General features: G+C 42.1%; 1 protein-coding gene across 1 annotated transcript; it reads left to right on the plus strand.

Moving 5' to 3' along the window:
- Positions 1-1,425: 1,425 nt before the first annotated feature.
- Positions 1,426-16,153, plus strand: LOC121870175 (glutamate carboxypeptidase 2-like). Its single transcript, XM_042371936.1, has 14 exons — positions 1,426-1,429; positions 1,487-1,533; positions 4,180-4,300; positions 7,014-7,159; positions 8,225-8,414; positions 8,893-8,983; positions 9,674-9,861; positions 10,171-10,290; positions 10,636-10,718; positions 11,229-11,357; positions 11,596-11,675; positions 12,423-12,513; positions 12,886-13,144; positions 16,037-16,153. The coding sequence occupies exons 1-14, from the start codon at positions 1,426-1,428 to the stop codon at positions 16,126-16,128; spliced, it is 1,641 nt and encodes a 546-aa protein (XP_042227870.1). The 3' UTR covers positions 16,129-16,153.
- Positions 16,154-18,034: the final 1,881 nt, after the last annotated feature.

Raw genomic sequence — 18,034 nt, forward strand, 5'->3', positions numbered from 1 at the left:
TAAATAACGAAAAAATATATTAATGAATTGGCAACTCAACTACAACCACAGCTGCCACAAGACTCTCACATCAAATTTTTCTTCATTATTTAAACAAATATACGAACATTTAGAAACTTCTCCTGACCTTAAATAACAATGAATAGTTTATTATTATAAAAATGTTACCTTTAGCCAAAATAATTGTCTAACAGTGATACAGCCGAAAACAATCCACCAATCTACTACAGCCTTCCTTCCAAATAAATACGGAGCACAGACGGTGTGGTCAGTGTATCTTTGGCTGACTACATGTAAGTATAAATCTATGTACGGGTTTACTCTTGTTGTGGTAGTTTTGTAGTGGTTGTTGTCATAGTTGTGGTTGTTGTCATATATGTGGTTGTTGTCATAGTTGTGGTTGTTGTAAGAAGGTGATAGTTGTAATTTTTGTTGTGATTATCTGTGTTTGATGGCTGTGGTTGAATGGTTATACTTGTATATATTGTAGTTGTGGTTATTTAAGTTGTGGTTGTTATAAGAACATAAGAAGAACATAAGAAAATAAGGAGTCTGCAATAAGCCGGTTGGCCTGTGCATGGCAGCTCCTGTCAGGAGTTACTACCACTCTCTATCATCCATGAATCTATCTAGCCTCCTTTTGAAACTTTCTAGAGTTCCCACTTACTACAAAGTTGCTAAGCTTGTTCCACTCGTCCACCACCCTATTTATGAACCAGTTTCTTTACATCTCCCTAAGCTTAAACTTATCCAACTTGAATCGTTGCTCGAGTCCTATCCTGCTCGGATATTATAAGAACTTTATCTATATCCCTTTTGTTGATTCCTTTCACCCACTTAAATACTTCCATCATATCTCCCCGCACTCTTCGTCTTTCTAGGAATGCGTTAGTTTCTTTAACCTATCCATATGGAAGTTTCTAAGTCCCTGAATCATTTTTGTCATTCTTCGCTGCACCGACTCTAGTGAATTGATATCCATTCTATAATAAGGGCACCAGAACTGAACCGCATAATCGAGGTGCGGCCTAACTAGCGCAAGATATCGTTGCAATAAGACCTCTGCACTCTTGTTACTTACACTTCTAGATATAAAACCCAATACTCTGTTTGCCTTATTTCGAACATTAACGCACTGTGGTTGTTGTCATAGTTGTGGTTGTCATAGTTGTGGTTGTTGTCTTAGTTGTGGTTGTTGTCATAGTTGTGGTTGTTGTCATAGTTGTGGTTGTTGTCATAGTTGTGGTTGTTGTCATAGTTGTAGTTGTTGTCTTAGTTGTGGTTGTTGTCATAGTTTTGGGTTGTTTGTCATAGTTGTGGTTGTTGTGGTAGCTGCGGTTGTTGTGATAGGTGCGGTCATTAACACAGTAACCGTTGTTGTAATAATATCAGGAACTAACGTCGAAGCCTCACCTGGCGCATGAGATGGGTAAGTTGGCAAGATGATCCGCGAGAGGTTCCTCATGGCCTGACACCTCTGATCTAGTCCTTGATGCATCCTGCTCTCACGACCTAACTCATAACCCCAACCTGGTGAGTCTCATGCTTATGCCTTATTTATCAGCCTGTACATTTTATATTATGAAATATACTTATTTTATATCATGCCTGTACCTTATTTTATATCATGCCTGTACCTTATTTTATATCATGCCTGTACCTTATTTATATCATGCCTGTACCTTGTTTTATATCATGCCTGTACCTTGTTTTTATATATATGGCTGTACCTTTTTTTATATCATTGCTGTACCTTATTTTATATCATGCCTGTACCTTGTTTTATATCATGCCTGTACCTTGTTTTATATCATGCCTGTATCTTATTTATACCATGCCTTATATCTTATTTATATCATGTATATTTTTATATCATGCCCATAACATACCCAGTTCACATAGCCACCTAACACAGTGTGAATCTAAAAAACAAAAATAGTTCCTCCTATACTACTACTACTACTTTTTTTTTTTTTTAAGTGGCCTCAGCCTCCCCAATAGCCACACCTTCGCCACCATTTATTTTACTTAATATTAAATATCCTAATACATAAGAAGCTATCCTATCTGTGTTAAATTAGTTGAGCCACAGATCTATGCGGCATTCAGTGACTGTAGCCTCGTAGTCGATATCTGCAGCAGTTGTCGGAATTGGGGCAGAAGCTCTCGTTCCCCTGAGGTGTATAAAGCAGGAGGACTTCTGTTTACCAGCTGTCTCTACTCTCTCCTGGAGAATGTATGGGAAAAGAAGGAAATCCCCCAAGCTCTTGAAGACGCCTCCATCGTCAATATTTATAAGAATGACGGAGATTGGTCAGACTGTGGCAAATACCATGGGCTCTCGCTGCTGTCCGTAGTTGGCAAGATTACCGCCCGAGTCCTCCTTAACAGACTTTTTCCTGAGGCAGAAAACTTCCTCCCGAATCTCAATGTGGCTTTAGACCATCACGTGGCACCACTGACATGATCTTTGCTGCCCGCCAGATACAGGAAAAGTGCAGAGAACAGCATCGTGACCTGTACATGGCGTTCATCAACCTAACCAAGGCCTTCGACTCGGTCAACAGGGAAGCCCTTTGGTGGACCCTCAGCCGGTTTGCCTGCCCAACAAAATTCATCGCCATTGTGAGGCAACTCCACGATGGCATGAACGGCAGTGCCCTGCACAATGGTACCCAGTCTGAGTTCTTTCCCATCTATATGGGAGTAAAACAAGGATGTGTGCTGGCACCAACTCTTTTTTCCATTTTATTGGCTGCCTTCCTTTATTGTGCCAGTGCCAATTTAGCCAGCGGGGAGGACATCGAGTACCGGGTGAAGGGTCTTTTCAACATAAGACGACTCCCGGTGAGAACAAAGGTGTCGGCAGCTTCCATTACTGAACTTCAGTATGCAGACGACCTCACCCTTGTTGTTCACACTGAACTCGACCTACAGGAGATCCTGAACACCTACCCAGATGCATATGCACACTTTGGCCTTGAGGTGAATGTACGTAAGACACAGATTCTCTTTCAACCTGCACCTGGTTCAGCCACACCTCCACCATCCATCCAGCTTAACGGTACTACCCTCTCTAATGTTACCCACTTTCGGTATCTCGGCTCTCACCTGTCCACCACCGCAGACATCAATGAAGAGATTCAGCATCAGATCAGATGTGCATCTCAAGCCTTTGGTAGACTCCGAAACCGTGTCTTCTGCTGTAGGGAGCTGAAATTAACTACAAAGTTACACGTATATCGAGCAGTGGTCCTCACCACCCTGTTATGTGGCAGCAAGACATGGGTCACATACAGGAGGCACCTCAAGGCACTTGAAAACTTTCACCAACGTAGTCTACATTCCATCCTCCATGTTCGCTGGGAAGACAAGAGAACAAATGCCAGTATTCTTGCTGACACCAACTGTAGGAGCATCGAGGCTACAATTTTCCATGAACAACTACGCCGGACTGACCATGTTACCCGCATGGATGACAGTAGACTGCCAAAGACAAACCTGAAAAAGTGCCAAATTGACCCCTTCACCTGGGATACGATTACTCCACATTGTAACGCTTGAAGGAGCACCACACGAGAAGGTGTCATTACTTTCGAGTTATCCTGACTGCAAACCGAGGCAGACAAGCGCCAACTCCGGAAATACTCTGCCACCGCCCCTCCCTCAGTAGATGTGGCCCTTCACATGTGCAACATCTGTGAACAACTCTGCCCGTCCCGTATCGGCCTCTAGTCACCTCAAAGCTCAACAATGAAGGTGATATCTTTAATAACTCATATCATTGTATTATAGCTGGATGATCGTCATACTCGATTCCGAGTGACAGTAAAGTAGTAGTAGTTGTGTGTGTATGTATGTGTGTGTGTTAGTGTGTATGTTTGTATGTATGTTAGTGTGTATATGTGTGTTATTAATTTTATGTAAACTTTATTTCTCTTAATAGGTTTTTTATTGTATATCTTTGCTATAATATTGTATTGTTAAAATGACTGTTTCTCGGTTAACTTAAGATATATAACAATTTAGGTTAGGTTAGGCTTGGTTCGGTTGCATTTAGGTTAAGTTAGGTTGGATTAGGTTAGTTTCGGTAGTATTATGCCAGGTTAGGTTATGTAAGCACTCGAGTGGTTAATGTTAAGGTGTAATAAGCTGGGGTTAATCTTGGCCATGTTACAGATCACGCTGGTTGATGGTTCGGGAGGCGTGGTGTTCACTAGTAACTACAAGGAGAAGCCGCTCAGAGATGGTGACGACGACCCGGATTTTGTCCACGCCTTCAATGGCTACGCTCCTGCAGGTCGGTGTTGGTTAGGTTAGGTTACGTTACGTTAGATTTGGTCAAGTTAGGTTAGGTTTGGTTTTGTTTGGTTAGGTCAGGTCAGGTTTGGTCAAGTTAGGTTTTGTTTGGTTTGGTTAGGTTAGATTAGGTAAGGTTAGGTTAAGTTTGACTTGGTTAGGTACGGTTTACATTAAATCAGTGTGTGTGTGTGTGTAGATCAACAGAAGACTCATGTAGCACACTGTATATAAAGTGTTACATACAGGCCTACAATACAGTCAATCTTGTAGTAGTAGGAAACATTATAACACAGATGTAGTACAGGAAAGAGAATCAAGATCTATTACAAAAACTGTATTATTTTAAGTATCAACATAGTGGTAGGTACAGTATGTGGCAGCATGGTGGTAGGTACAGTATGTGGCAGGATGGTGGTAGGTACAGTATGTGGCAGCATGGTGGTAGGTACAGTATGTGGCAGCATGGTGGAAAGGTACAGTATGTGGCAGCATGGTGGAAAGGTACAGTATGTGGCAGCATGGTGGTAGGTACAGTATGTGGCAGCATGGTGGTAGGTACTCTGTAATTTCTAAGTCCATGTAGTGTAGTTTTATTACAGACACCCAAACACCGTCCTGATAAACAATGTGTAAATGAAGCACTACTCTGACACAACACTTGTATCTGGTGTAAATGAAGCACTACTCTGACAACACTTGTACTGTGGTGTAAATGAAGCACTACTCCTGAAACACTTGTACTGTGGTGTAAAATGGCAATTACTCTGACAACACTGGTACTGTGGTGTGTAAATGAAGCACTACTCTGACAACACTGGTACTGTGGTGTAAATGAAGCACTACTCTGACAACACTGGTACTGTGGTGTAAATGAAGCACTACTCTGACAACACTTGTACTGTGGTGTAAATGAGGCACTACTCTGACAACACTGGTACTGTGGTGTGAGACACTACCCTGACAACACTGGTACTGTGGTGTAAATGAAGCACTACTCTGACAACACTTGTGCTGTGGTGTAAGTGAGGCACTACCCTGACAACACTTGTACTGTGGTGTAAATGAAACTACTCTGACCTTACTGGTACTGTGGTGTAAGTGAGGCACTACCCTGACAACACTGGTACTGTGGTGTAAATGAAGCCCTTTCTCTGACAACACTTGTGCTGTAGTTGTAAATGAAGCACTACTCTGACAGCACTGGTGCTGTGGTGTAAGTGAGACACTACTCTGACAACACTGGTACTGTGGTGTAGAGTGAGGCACTACCCTGACAACACTAATTGCTGTGGTGTAAAGTGAGGCACTACCTGACAACACTGTGAGTGCTGTGTGGTGTAAATGAGGCACTACACAACAACACTGGTACTGTGGTGTAAGTGAGCCCTTCCTGACAGCACTGGTGCTGTGTGGTGTAGAGAGAGGCACTACCCTGACAACACTGGTACTGTGGTGTAAAATGGCACACTACTCTGACAACACTGGTACTGTGGTGTGCAGTAAACACTCTCTGACAACACTTGTGCTGTGGTGTAAATGAGGCACTACTCTGACAAACACTGGTACTGTGGTGTAAATGAAACACTACTCTGACAACACTGGTACTGTGGTGTAAATGAAGCACTACTCTGACAACACTGGTACTGTGGTGTAAATGAAGCACTACTCTGACAACACTGGTACTGTGGTGTAAATGAAGCACTACTCTGACAACACTGGTACTGTGGTGTAAATGAAGCACTACTCTGACAACACTTGTACTGTGGTGTAAATGAAGCACTACTCTGACAACACTGGTACTGTGGTGTAAGTGAGGCACTACCCTGACAACACTGGTACTGTGGTGTAAATGAAGCACTACTCTGACAACTTACTGGTACTGTGGTGTAAAATGACTCTCTGTGTGACAACACTTGTACTGTGGTGTAAATGAGAGGCCCTTCTCGGCAACACTGGTACTGTGGTGTAAATGAAGAAGCACTACTCTGACAACACTGGTACTGTGTGGTGTAAATGAAGCACTACTCTGAAGCCTTACTTGTACTGTGGTGTAAATAAGCACCTCTGACAACACTGGTACTGTGGTGTAAATGAAGCACTACTCTGACAACACTGGTACTGTGGTGTAAATGAAGCACTACTCTGACAACACTTGTACTGTGGTGTAAATGAAGCACTACTGACAACACAACACTTGTACTGTGGTGTAAATGAAGCACTACTCTGACAACACTGGTACTGTGGTGTAAATGAAGCACTACTCTGACAACACTGGTACTGTGGTGTAAGTGAGGCACTACCCTGACAACACTGGTACTGTGGAGTAAATGAAGCACTACTCTGACAACACTGGTACTGTGGTGTAAATGAAGCACTAATCTGACAACACTTGTACTGTGGTGTAAATGAAGCACTACTCTGACAACACTGGTACTGTGGTGTAATGAGGCACTACCCTGACAACACTGGTACTGTGGTGTAAATGAAGCACTACTCTGACAACACTGGTACTGTGGTGTAAATGAAGCACTACTCTGACAACACTGGTAACTGTTAAGTGGTGTAAATGAGGCACTACCTAACCGGATCTAGCCAAATGTAACCTAACCTAACCAAATTTAACTTGCCTTAACCTAGTCAAAATAGTGTCATTTTTCTGTGACTTTTCCTCCCTCCTGGTTACCACAGTCTCATGTTATTCCTCGCCACAGGGAGTGTATCGTCAGAGGCAGGGCGGGGTGTAGTCTACGTCAACTTTGGTCGTGTGGAAGACTTCGACAAGCTGGAGGAGTTGGGTGTTAATGTATCAGGCTGTATCGCCATCGCTCGCTACGGCAAGATCTTCAGAGGCAACAAGGTGATACTTCCCCCTTAACGTCTCAGTATTATTATTATTATTATTTGTCTGTGAACATCTCTCCCGGCGCTCGTATCTGGATCTCAGAGTAAACGTTTTTGTTTTCGCTCCAACTCTCCGCCATCTCACTCCTGTGTTGTACTCCGCGAAGATGTGAATAATCATGAAATTATTTGTATATTTTCTTGTCTGTTTCATAGCTCTTACTTGTCGTCTGTGGTCTTTTTTTTTGTATGCGTTGCTTAGAGTTCACCTGGCCTTGTGTTCCCTTATCCCCAAACACACAAACACTGTATCTCAGTGACTGTAGCCTAGATATATTTATCCTTTCCCCCTCAGACATGCCGCTTGATCTCACTTTTGCTTTTACTTTTATCTTCTTTACCACTGATCGGCTCGTTAGCCGCTTGGGCGATCGGTCACATCTCTGTCACGCACTGTTGACAAGTACTTGGCATGTACTGGCTCTCTGTTACGCACTGTTGGCAAGTACTGGCCATGCACCAGCTCCTGAATGTACCTGAACCTGCTCCAGTGTTGGTCAAGTCTGGTCTTGAAAGAGCTCACACTCGGTGCCGTCACAACACTCTCTGGTAGATTGTTCCAAGAGTTCACAACTCTCACTCTGAAAAAGTTTGCCCTCACAGTTTTCTGGACTTGCGGCTTCTTCAATCTTGTACTGTGACCCCTTGTGGGGCGAGCGTCCGCCAGCTCCAAGTAAGGACACTTAACTGAGTAGTGCCCCTTGAGATGCTTATATTCCTCAATTAGGTCGCCCCTTGCACGTCTGTAGTATAAGCTAGGCAAGTTCAGGCGCTCCAATCTCGCAGGGTAGCTGAGGTGCCGAAGTGCAGGCACCAGTCTGGTGGCCCTCCTTTGAACATTTTCAACCAACTGACAGTCCCTAGCATATCTCGGGGACCAGACGGGGTGACAATACTCCAGATGGGGAAGCACTTCACTCTTGAAGATCGTTACGAGGCGCACTTACTAACACCACCCTTCCCCCCTCGCACATGTCCCTTGATCTCACGCACTCAGTAACACCACCCTTCCCGCCTACAGCTCCTTCATGCCCAAGAACGCGGGGCTAAGGGCATGATCCTGTTCTCTGACCCCGGGGATGTAGCGCAGGAAGGCGTTGCTGATGATGACGTGTACCCCTATACGTGGTGGCTGCCGGGGACTGGTATGCAGAGAGGAACAACTTACATGGGTAGTGGTGATCCACTGACCCCTGGCTGGTCTTCTACAGGTAGGTACTGATGAATGTAACCTGGAATTAGAGATAGTATAGACGAAGTGAAGTGGGTTAAACATGCATTGGAGATAAATACATTGGTGAGTTATACATTTTTCGAGATGTCACTTTCCTTATACAATTTACGAGATGTCACTTTGTTTATACAATTTACGAGATGTCATTTTCCTTTTACAATTTACGAGATGTCACTTTGTTTATACAATCTACGAGATGTCACTTTGTTTATACAATTTACGAGATGTCATTTTCCTTTTACAATTTACGAGATGTCACTTTATTTATACAATTTACGAGATGTCACTTTCCTTTTACAATTTCCAAGATGTCAGTTCTCCTCTCGATAGATGACAGAATCAACAATAAGTTTAATAATATGACTCTGGGTTAATGTGAAGGTGTGTAAATTAAATATGAAGAAGTACTGAATATTTATATAACATTAATTACTCTATCTTGTCTCGCCTCCCAGCCAATGCCTACAGGTTGACGATGGAAGATGCTGACCTGCCCAAGATACCCTGCCAGCCTATTGGATATGACGATGCCCGGGTTATACTTGAGTATGTTATTGTTGTGTGTGTGTTACATTCTCCAAAAATTGTCTATTTACTTCCATAACATCTAGGGATAAACAAACTCATAGGCTCCTAAAAAAAAAATAACCCATGAGAATATATCAATAAACAACATGAATTTCTGTCAAAAAATTTCTGCCAATATATTTTTTAACCATAATAGATTACTATATATAATTCATAGTGTAAATGAGAAAAATTATAGGTCTTGATAAAATCTCTATCAAACACCTTGAATTATATTAGATTTCATTATAAGACGATATTTAAAACGACAGGTAAAGTTTATTCATTGATGTAGTAATTTTTATCTTGACACTCAGAGGAGATTCTTCAGGGCTGTGTGAAGGAAAGGGCTGTTTCTAGACTCATTCTAATAGTTCAGAGACTCGTTCTAATAGCTCAAAGACTCATTCCGTCAGTTAAGAATCTTTGTATGTAGAGGACCTTTATTTAAGCATGTATTTAGATCTTTGGAAAATGAACAGTAATTCTTGTATAGAGTTGGTACCTGAACATCGGGTTGTCTTAAACTAACAGAAATTCTCCTTCAGCTCGTAAGTCAGTCAGTCAGAGTATCCATTCATCAAGGTAAATAATATTAATAAAAGTACTTTGTTATTTTGTGAGAATATACCGAATATACCTTTAGATTGAGTATTTTCCCTCCTTCAGGAAGATGGGAGGTATGGCAGCTCCTGACGAGGCTTGGAAGGGCGGTCTAGATGGCTTGGCATATAACCTGGGCCCTGAGCTGTTGGACGAGTACTCTGGCTACACCCTACACCTGGACACACACAACACCTTTCAGCAGTACACCTCTTATAATGTCATCGGGACAATCAAGGGCGAGGTGGAGCCAGGTGAGTGTGTAGTGGGGGAGGGAGTAGGGATGGGAAAGAGGGAAGGGTAGGGTGAACAATGAGGGTGGATGGGACAGAAACAAGTTGAAGGAGAGAGAGGTAGGAGGAAAAGAAAGTGAGGGTGAGGAGTGAGAGAGGTAGAAAGGTTGTCTGTTATGCACGTCTGTTATTTGTTATGCACAGCTGTTCTCTGTTATACACACCTGTTATTAAGTACACCTGTTCTATAATATAACCAACACTGTCTTATCTCAAACTCCTCCTGCTCTTACTCCCTTTCTATCTATCTCACTGGGCCATCATCCACAGATCGCTATGTGCTGATCGGGAACCACCGCGACGCTTGGGGGTTCGGCGCCTCAGATCCATCCAGTGGCACGGCTCAGATACTGGAGACCGCTAGAGTGATGGGGCAGCTCATGGCAGATGGTTGGTGGTTATGTTTTGTGTCGGTGGGAGGATAGTTTTGGGTGTTGATTTCTCTGTTTGGATTATTTAAAGGTTAGGTGTTGTCTAGTTTATTTTGATCGGGTGTTGGTTAATCTAATCCTAATCTTATCGAATTGAACTTAATCTAACCTAATTGAACTTAATCTAATCTAATTGAACTTAATCTAACCTAATTGAACTTAACGTGACGTAACCTAACCTAACCTAAATCCCAGGTAGCATTAGAGTGGCTTAATATAATCTTCAGGTGATAAACTCCACAAATAATCCCTTTATGTTTGTAAGAAATGAGTCCACCTCTTAATTCGATGACCTCCCCGGCAGGATGGAGGCCTCGCCGGACACTGGTCTTCTGCAGTTGGGGAGCCGAGGAGTATGGTCTGATTGGCTCTACTGAGTGGGTCGAGGTGAGTCTTGATAGGCAGTCTTGTGATCAGATAGGCAGAAACACCCATACAAACATGCACAAACACTCCTCTACACACACACACACACACACACACACACACACCACAAAATATACAAATGCATTATATAACCCGCAGACAGCATACACATACATAATATGAATACTGAATATACTACACAGCATAATGTATAGTATACCCTTGAAATATATCCTCCACTCACATAGCACAAAGTAGGTGTTATTAGTGTGAACAATGAACATTAGTATGAACAATGAACAATGATTTGAACAGCACAAGTATCTGTTTCAGGGTCCTTCTTTGTAATAGGGTGATGTATATATTGTTTCACCCTGGCTCAAACTTCCATCCCCTCACACCTCCACCCCGTCACACCTCCACCCCGTCACACCTCCACCCCGTCACACCTCCATCCCCTCACACCTTCACCCCGTCACACCTCCACCCCGTCATAATAATAACTGTTCACTGTGTTCCTCCCTCCTACAGGAACACGTGGAGAAGCTACAGGAGCGGAGTGTCATGTACCTGAACACAGACACATGCGCCTCTGGGCCGATCCTACACGTGCCAGGCAGCCCCCTACTCTGGGACGCCATCACCGACATCACTAAAATGGTCTGTTTACTGTCTGGTCTCCTGTTCTCTCTCTCTCTCCATTTTCTATGTTAATATAGGCATTTCCACCTACATAATGTCAGTTGATATCCAGAGCTGTGTTACTGTCTACCCCCTATCCAGAGCTATGTTACTGTTTGCACCCCTTCTATATACTGTCTATCTTCCCCCCCTAACTTCTGTCAAATTAAAAGTAAATGCCGTCTATATCTGTCTAACTTGTGTTCATCCTCTGCAGGTGCCGGGAGTGAGGCAAGGACCCACGGTGTATGATGAACTGAAGGACTATTATACAGCTATGAATAAAACCTCTATTGAGTAAGTGTGTGGGGGGGGGAGAGAGGATATGTGGAAGGAGGAAGAGAGTGTATGAAGAGGAGGGAGGGAGGGAGGGAGGAAGTGTGTGTAAGGAGGGTGGGAGGGAGTGATCAATGAAGCAGTCTGTGTAGATTGTTTAGAACATTTACTTGTCCACGAATATTTTTTTTTTTTTTACTTGACAAATTTTGGGATTTTTTTTTTATGGGAAATTATAAATAAACATCTTAAATCGTCAAATTTATTGTGTGTATCAATTCACAGATCACTTGTGTCTGTCTACAGTAAATGGTATCACTGGTGGTAACACTTGTCATGTGAGGTCATAACTCCTGTCACTTCATGTCTACAGCCTCTCAGCTTGTGGATTCCTTTGAAGTGTTGACAACTTGACTGACTGACTAAAGGCAGGTTAGCAGCTTAATGTAGAGTTAGTTAAGTTACGTGCACCGGACATAGGTCACTAATCCTGGTACATTGATGACCTCTCTGCTTATACATGTAGGGTGAGGTTTTTGCCTGCTGGCCAAGGACGTGTATGTGATAAGCAGGAATAAAGTGTGTGAGGGAAGTAGGGTAGAGGTGGGGAGGGTGAAGGAAGAGTAAGGGAGAGGAGAGAAAGACAGGTAATTAATAATAATAAAGCTGATTATTTCAGCAATATTTTTTTTCAAGGATAATCAATTTCTATGATAGACAAATGACTTGGAATAAAAGATGTGTTCCTTGCCTTTATCTCATCCCCAGGATGACAACACTGGGGTCAGGTAGCGACTATGCACCCTTCTCCTTCTACTGCGGCATCCCCTGCCTCGACCTGTGGTTCAGAAGGGACAAGGTAAACCATGTCTTCGTATGTGTCACTTTTGTAATTTTTTTTTTCAGATTTTAATTCGTTTATATCCATTATACTTCTCTCAAGCCTTATACCACGTAAAGCAACATGGTCAGAAACAAGGTCAAATAGACACAAATATTTCTCTTCATTCAGTATTATTCCTTCGTACTTAATCCTGTAAAAAATGTGTTCTACTATGGGGCTTCACTTCCATAACAAGGCCTCAACGCTGGTGTGTCCCTGGATATATAGATACAGTATGTAGTAATGTGAGTGTGTACCAACTTATATTTTTACCCTAACAGTAATACAGTGCTGTTTTATACTTCTCTTATCAAGGGTTATTAAAGAAGTTTGTATTTATCATTACAGAATAAGAACGAAATCTCCATCTACCCATCCTACCACACTGGCTACGAGACCTTCTACATGGTGGATCACAACGTAGATCCAGGGTTCAGGATCCACCAGGGCTGCAGCAGACTGGCTTCCCTAATGCTCAGGTTCTTCGCTGATTCGGCCCTCATCCCTTACAGCCTGGAGCAGCTCCCCAAGACCATTAAGGAAGGGATCGACAGTTTTAAAAAGAATGGGAAGCGGGATGAATTAATTAAGATTTATGAGAATTATGGTAAATTTGTTTTATGATGTTTTCTGTTCTTTGTGTGTGTGTGTGTCTTGTTGGTGAATGGTTGTGATGTATATTATAATTGTGTGGTATTGTAGATGTTTTTGGCAAGCTCCCTAAGGCTACACGAAGATGCCATTGTTGCCATCGGTAACTAAAAAATATGTTAGAAATCAGAATAAGTTGAATAGAAATTTGGGATACATTTTTTAGAGGTTTTTGTTGTTTTTTATTTAACAGTTTAATATAGTGGAATGTCATGAACCCATATACATTTTGTTACTTCATTCTCTTCATCACTGAGCGGCTTGGGGTTACATCTCTGTTACGCACTGTTGACACGTACTGTACCTGCTCCAGTGTTGGTCAAGTCTGTTCTTGAATGAGCTCACACTCTGTACCGTCACAACACTCTGGCAGATTGTTCCAAGAGTTCACTATTCTCCCTCCAAAGCAGTTTGCCTTGACGATTTTTGGAACTTGTGGCTTCTTCAACCTTAAGTTGTGACCTCTAGTGGGGCGGGCTTCCGCCAGCCTCAGATATTAACTCTCAACTGAGTAATGTTGTTTGAGGTGTTTATTAACTTCGACAAGTCACCCCTTGTCCGTCGATAGTATAAGCTAGGCAGTTGCAGGCATTCTAATCTCTCTGGGTAACTGAGGTGCCAAAGTGCAGACACCAGTCTGGTGGCCCTCCTTTGGACGTTTTCAATCAACTGACAGTCCCTAGCATATCTCGGGGACCAGACGGGGTGACAGTACTCCAAACAGGGAAGCATCTCACTTTTGAATGCCCTTCTTATAAGAAACAAGAGCTTATTTGCTAGATTTACCTTCATCTCACTGTGGTTTGAGAACTTCAGTTCATTGTCAGCATACACACCCAGATCCTTATCACCTTTTCACATTTGGTCTCCACTGGGACATGTGACTGCCTCCTTACTCTTGGTACAACCTAGGTGCATCTTCTTGTATTTCTCGACATTGAGTCTTAACAGCCATTCTTTTTACAACTCTTTTACCTGACAAACATCTTTCTGTAGCTCTTCACAGTCTGTTTGGTTCTTAATTTCCCTGAATAACTTGGCACCGTCCACAAATATTTGCATGGAGGAGTGAATAGCTTCTGGCATATCATATATGAAACAAACAAACAAACAAACAAACAGCGGACCCAATATGCTGCCCTGTAGTACCCTGCTTGTCACTGGTACACATGACGATTTCGTGCCATTAATCACCTCACACTGCTTGCAGTCATGAAGAAAGTCTCCGATCCATGCAAGGACACTCCCCCGAATTCCATACCCTTCCAGTTTAATTTTCAATCTTTCATGGGGTACGCTATCGTAAGCCTTGGCAAAGTACAGATATGTACTGTATTGTTGATATTGCCACCACACTCCAGGATCTTGGTCCAAACATCCAGCACCTTAAGTAATTGTGTCAATCAGGAGTGTCCCGGCATAAAACCACGTTGGCAGTCCTTTACTACGTTGTGTCATAGTAGATGTTCCATCATGGCATCTTTTATAATGCTCTCTAGCACTTTACACACTATACTGGTCAAAGTCACTGGCCTATAATTATTTGTGGAGTGTTGATCTCCCTGTCTGAAAATAGGACTCTCATACCGGTATGCCATTTTCCAGTCACTGGGCAGGTTTTGCTTGTCCATGCATTTACAGAACAGGATCTGAAGAGGCTCAGCAAGCTCGTTGCACAATCTCTTAGCACACTATCAGGGCCAGGGCTCTTATGAACCTTTAGTTCTGACAATTTGTTCCTATCTCACTCTTCTGAGACCATAATGTGCAATCCACCTCTGAAACCCTTTTACAGCCCTCCTTGGTTGCTGGACCTGGCATACATACTTATGTCCTGCTAATCATTTGTTATGACCCATCTCTAGAATTTCTGAGATTTTTTTCTCAACTTTTTCAACTGCCACATGGTTCATGCATAATGGTCTTGTATTCCTGGAGTCAGTGGGTTTGGTCTTGGGTATATATTTATCAATCAAATATAGTTCACTTTACCGACTATGATGTTCCGGGTAGTTCTGGATTCTTGTTTACCAGCAAGACAGACCAGTGAATACCCCTCATCTCCTCCCTCATCCCATCTTAATCACTACTGTAATATAGTATTTGAACCTTGGCCTGCTCTTATCGTGAACCAAGTAACAGTTAAATCTGAAGGACAGTGTTACATGGTGACTGGTGCTGACGGAGGCTAGATGTTGCAACTTGGCCACCATACCTTCCTCGGTAGTTATGATGAGGTTCAGTGGTTTGGGTGTTTGTTCCCCTCTGAAGTGGGATAGATCTTTAACATGTTGGAATATAGAATTGTCTCTTAAGAGTTTCTACAAAAAGAGTAGCTGGATTATTACATTCATTTGGCGTGGTTTAATTTCTCCAGTCGATGTCCCAATAGCTAAAGTTCCCCATGACAAGGAAGTGGCTAGAGTTGAGCGGCATTAAATTATCTATTAAGGCTTGTAAGTTCTTTTGGTTTAACAAACTACAGTTTGGAGATCTGTAGATCATCCAACAATGATTAAGTGTCCCTCCTTCAGTTTAATTGTACACCACTTTGATTCTTCAAAAGTGTCCTCCCTACATTGTCACCTGGCTGGCTCTAGGGTCCTATCTAGCATGTACACTAATACTGATGTTTTCCTTGACAAGAGAGTCAGAGTTTCAAGCTTTACTCAAAAGCCTGCAACCTCATATAGTAGGTGTTGTAGAACTAACATAAAACACAGCCTTGGTGGAAACCTGTATGGTATCATGTAATCCCATTAACTTTAGCTTATTGGACCACTACTGATAATGATATAAATCGTGGCCACAAAGAGAGTTAGAGTGATTAACTTTGTCCAATTTTCAGCCCTTCTGGAGGAGTCAATCGACAGCTTCATTGATGCTGCCAAGACCTTCTCTCAAGATCTCAAGAACAAGGAAATGGGTAAAATCGAGTAAGTGGTGGTTGTGGTTTGGTGATGATGGTAGTACTGGTGGTGGTAATTGGTGGTAATAGTGGTTGTTGGTAATAGTGGTTGTTGGTAATGGTGGTAGTGGTAGTTGGTTGTAGTAGTAGTGGGGGTAGTAGTGGTGATGATAGAACCATTGGTGGCAATGGTAGTGGTGGTAATAGTAGTAGCAGTGGTAGTGGTGAAAGTAAGGGTGGTGGTAATGGTAGTAGTGGTGGGGGTAAACTGGTAGTAGCGGAGGTTGGTAACACAGGGGGTGTTATGAGGTTGCATGTTCCCTGGACCATTGTGTATATATATATATATATATATATTAAATAGTTTGTGTACCAATATAATATTATCTGTATTTCACATACTCAAATATAGTATGCTTAAATACACCCCAAACATACTTAAACTTTATAAGTAACAGTTAAACAAAAGCAAAAACGTCATATAGAGAGGGAAAAAAGTAAAAGTGTAAAAAATTAGGACCATCTTTATTTCTGAAATGAAAACTCTTTCCAAAGTAACTTTTCTTGTTTTTTGTTGGCAAATTCTTCAATGACATTGTCAAAAACTATTTCATCTGTCAATTGTCGCTCTATAGACAGTATGGCAAGATTTCTCAACCGCAAGGTGCTCATAGTAGATCTTAAGTAATTTTGATCAGTTTTAGTTTCGAAAACTCCTCTCACAGGTAGCAACACTAACAGCAATTGTGAGGAAAATCCTCAGCATTATTACTATATTTGGAACCGAGTTCCCAGTTATACTTTTGAATAAACTGCAAAAGTTCAAGGGGCCTTTTCCACGTCTGTATTCTGTCTTTAATAGTTATAGCAGCAACAGCAACAAAATGCTGAAGTCTTTTCTTCTCAACGAGGAACTCCTCTTTATCAATGTCGTCGTGATCGTGATCTATTTGACACTCATATTTATCATCCAAAAGATTCAATGGGTAAGGAAGGCATTTCAGCAAGTTCATGAAGCTGTTGAAATCTCAAAGTTATTTCTGGATCACTCTGTCCAGCGAAGAAAACATTTCCCTCAATTCAATGTCGTATGGCAATTCAGCATCTCGTGATCCTTCACCAAACATTTGTTTCTTCTTGGGTCGACGCTGACGCTCCATGACTATCCCCAGATCATTGCAAATTTTTGGCATAGTTAACTCCATTACTCACTAGCTTGTCCCTGTTTTCAACTAGAAATGTTTCTAATGCCCTGAGTTTTATATCACATTGTGTATGTTCAAGCCCTGGTTTGGAGGTAAGTCTGTGTGTCGTTAATTTCTAGAAGGACGGGTCCCCACAGGCCAAAGAAAGCACAAAAGGAAAATGATTGCAACGCACCAAGTAGAACACCAGCATCTGCCCTGGTAGCTGTATTTTCTTCTTCACCAGTTAACTTTTCTAGGCACTTAAGATTTTTGAGAAATGTTTCTTTACAACACTTACAGCTTCTCCTCGCACTCCACCGAGTTTCTATTATGCGCTTGACACTTTGACCAGTGACTGAAGTTAGAACATCCCAGCGATGGGTTGATGAAGAAAAAATACAAACAAACGCTCCACACATCCAAAAAGGTAACAGAATTCACAGCAACAGAAGCTGCATGAACACCCGCCAAATTCAGCGAGTGATTTGTACAAGGACAAATTCTGCTTTTTTATTAATTTCCTTGATACGTTTCTGAACACCAGTATGAACACCAGCCATCACCGCAGCATTATCATATGCTTGCCCTCTACAATTTTGAATATCAATTCCGTCTTTCTAATTTTTCCAAAATCATCATTGAAATATTCTCGGTTTTACCTTTTGTTTCAATGAAATCGACAAATGATTCCACAACCTTCACCTTATCTCCATAGTAGAAGCCTGTGTAACAAAATGGACCAGCTCAGGGC

Source organism: Homarus americanus, unplaced genomic scaffold (assembly GCF_018991925.1).
Source record: "Homarus americanus isolate GMGI-L3 unplaced genomic scaffold, GMGI_Hamer_2.0 scaffold55199, whole genome shotgun sequence".
Classification (NCBI taxonomy): Eukaryota; Metazoa; Arthropoda; class Malacostraca; order Decapoda; family Nephropidae; genus Homarus; species Homarus americanus.

Excerpts from the sequence above, each read along its gene's own strand:
- LOC121870175 (XM_042371936.1), top strand. Across the intron at positions 4,301-7,013 it reads CAATGGCTACGCTCCTGCAG|GGAGTGTATCGTCAGAGGCA; the intron begins GTCGGTGTTGGT and ends TCCTCGCCACAG. Across the intron at positions 11,358-11,595 it reads TCACCGACATCACTAAAATG|GTGCCGGGAGTGAGGCAAGG; the intron begins GTCTGTTTACTG and ends CATCCTCTGCAG.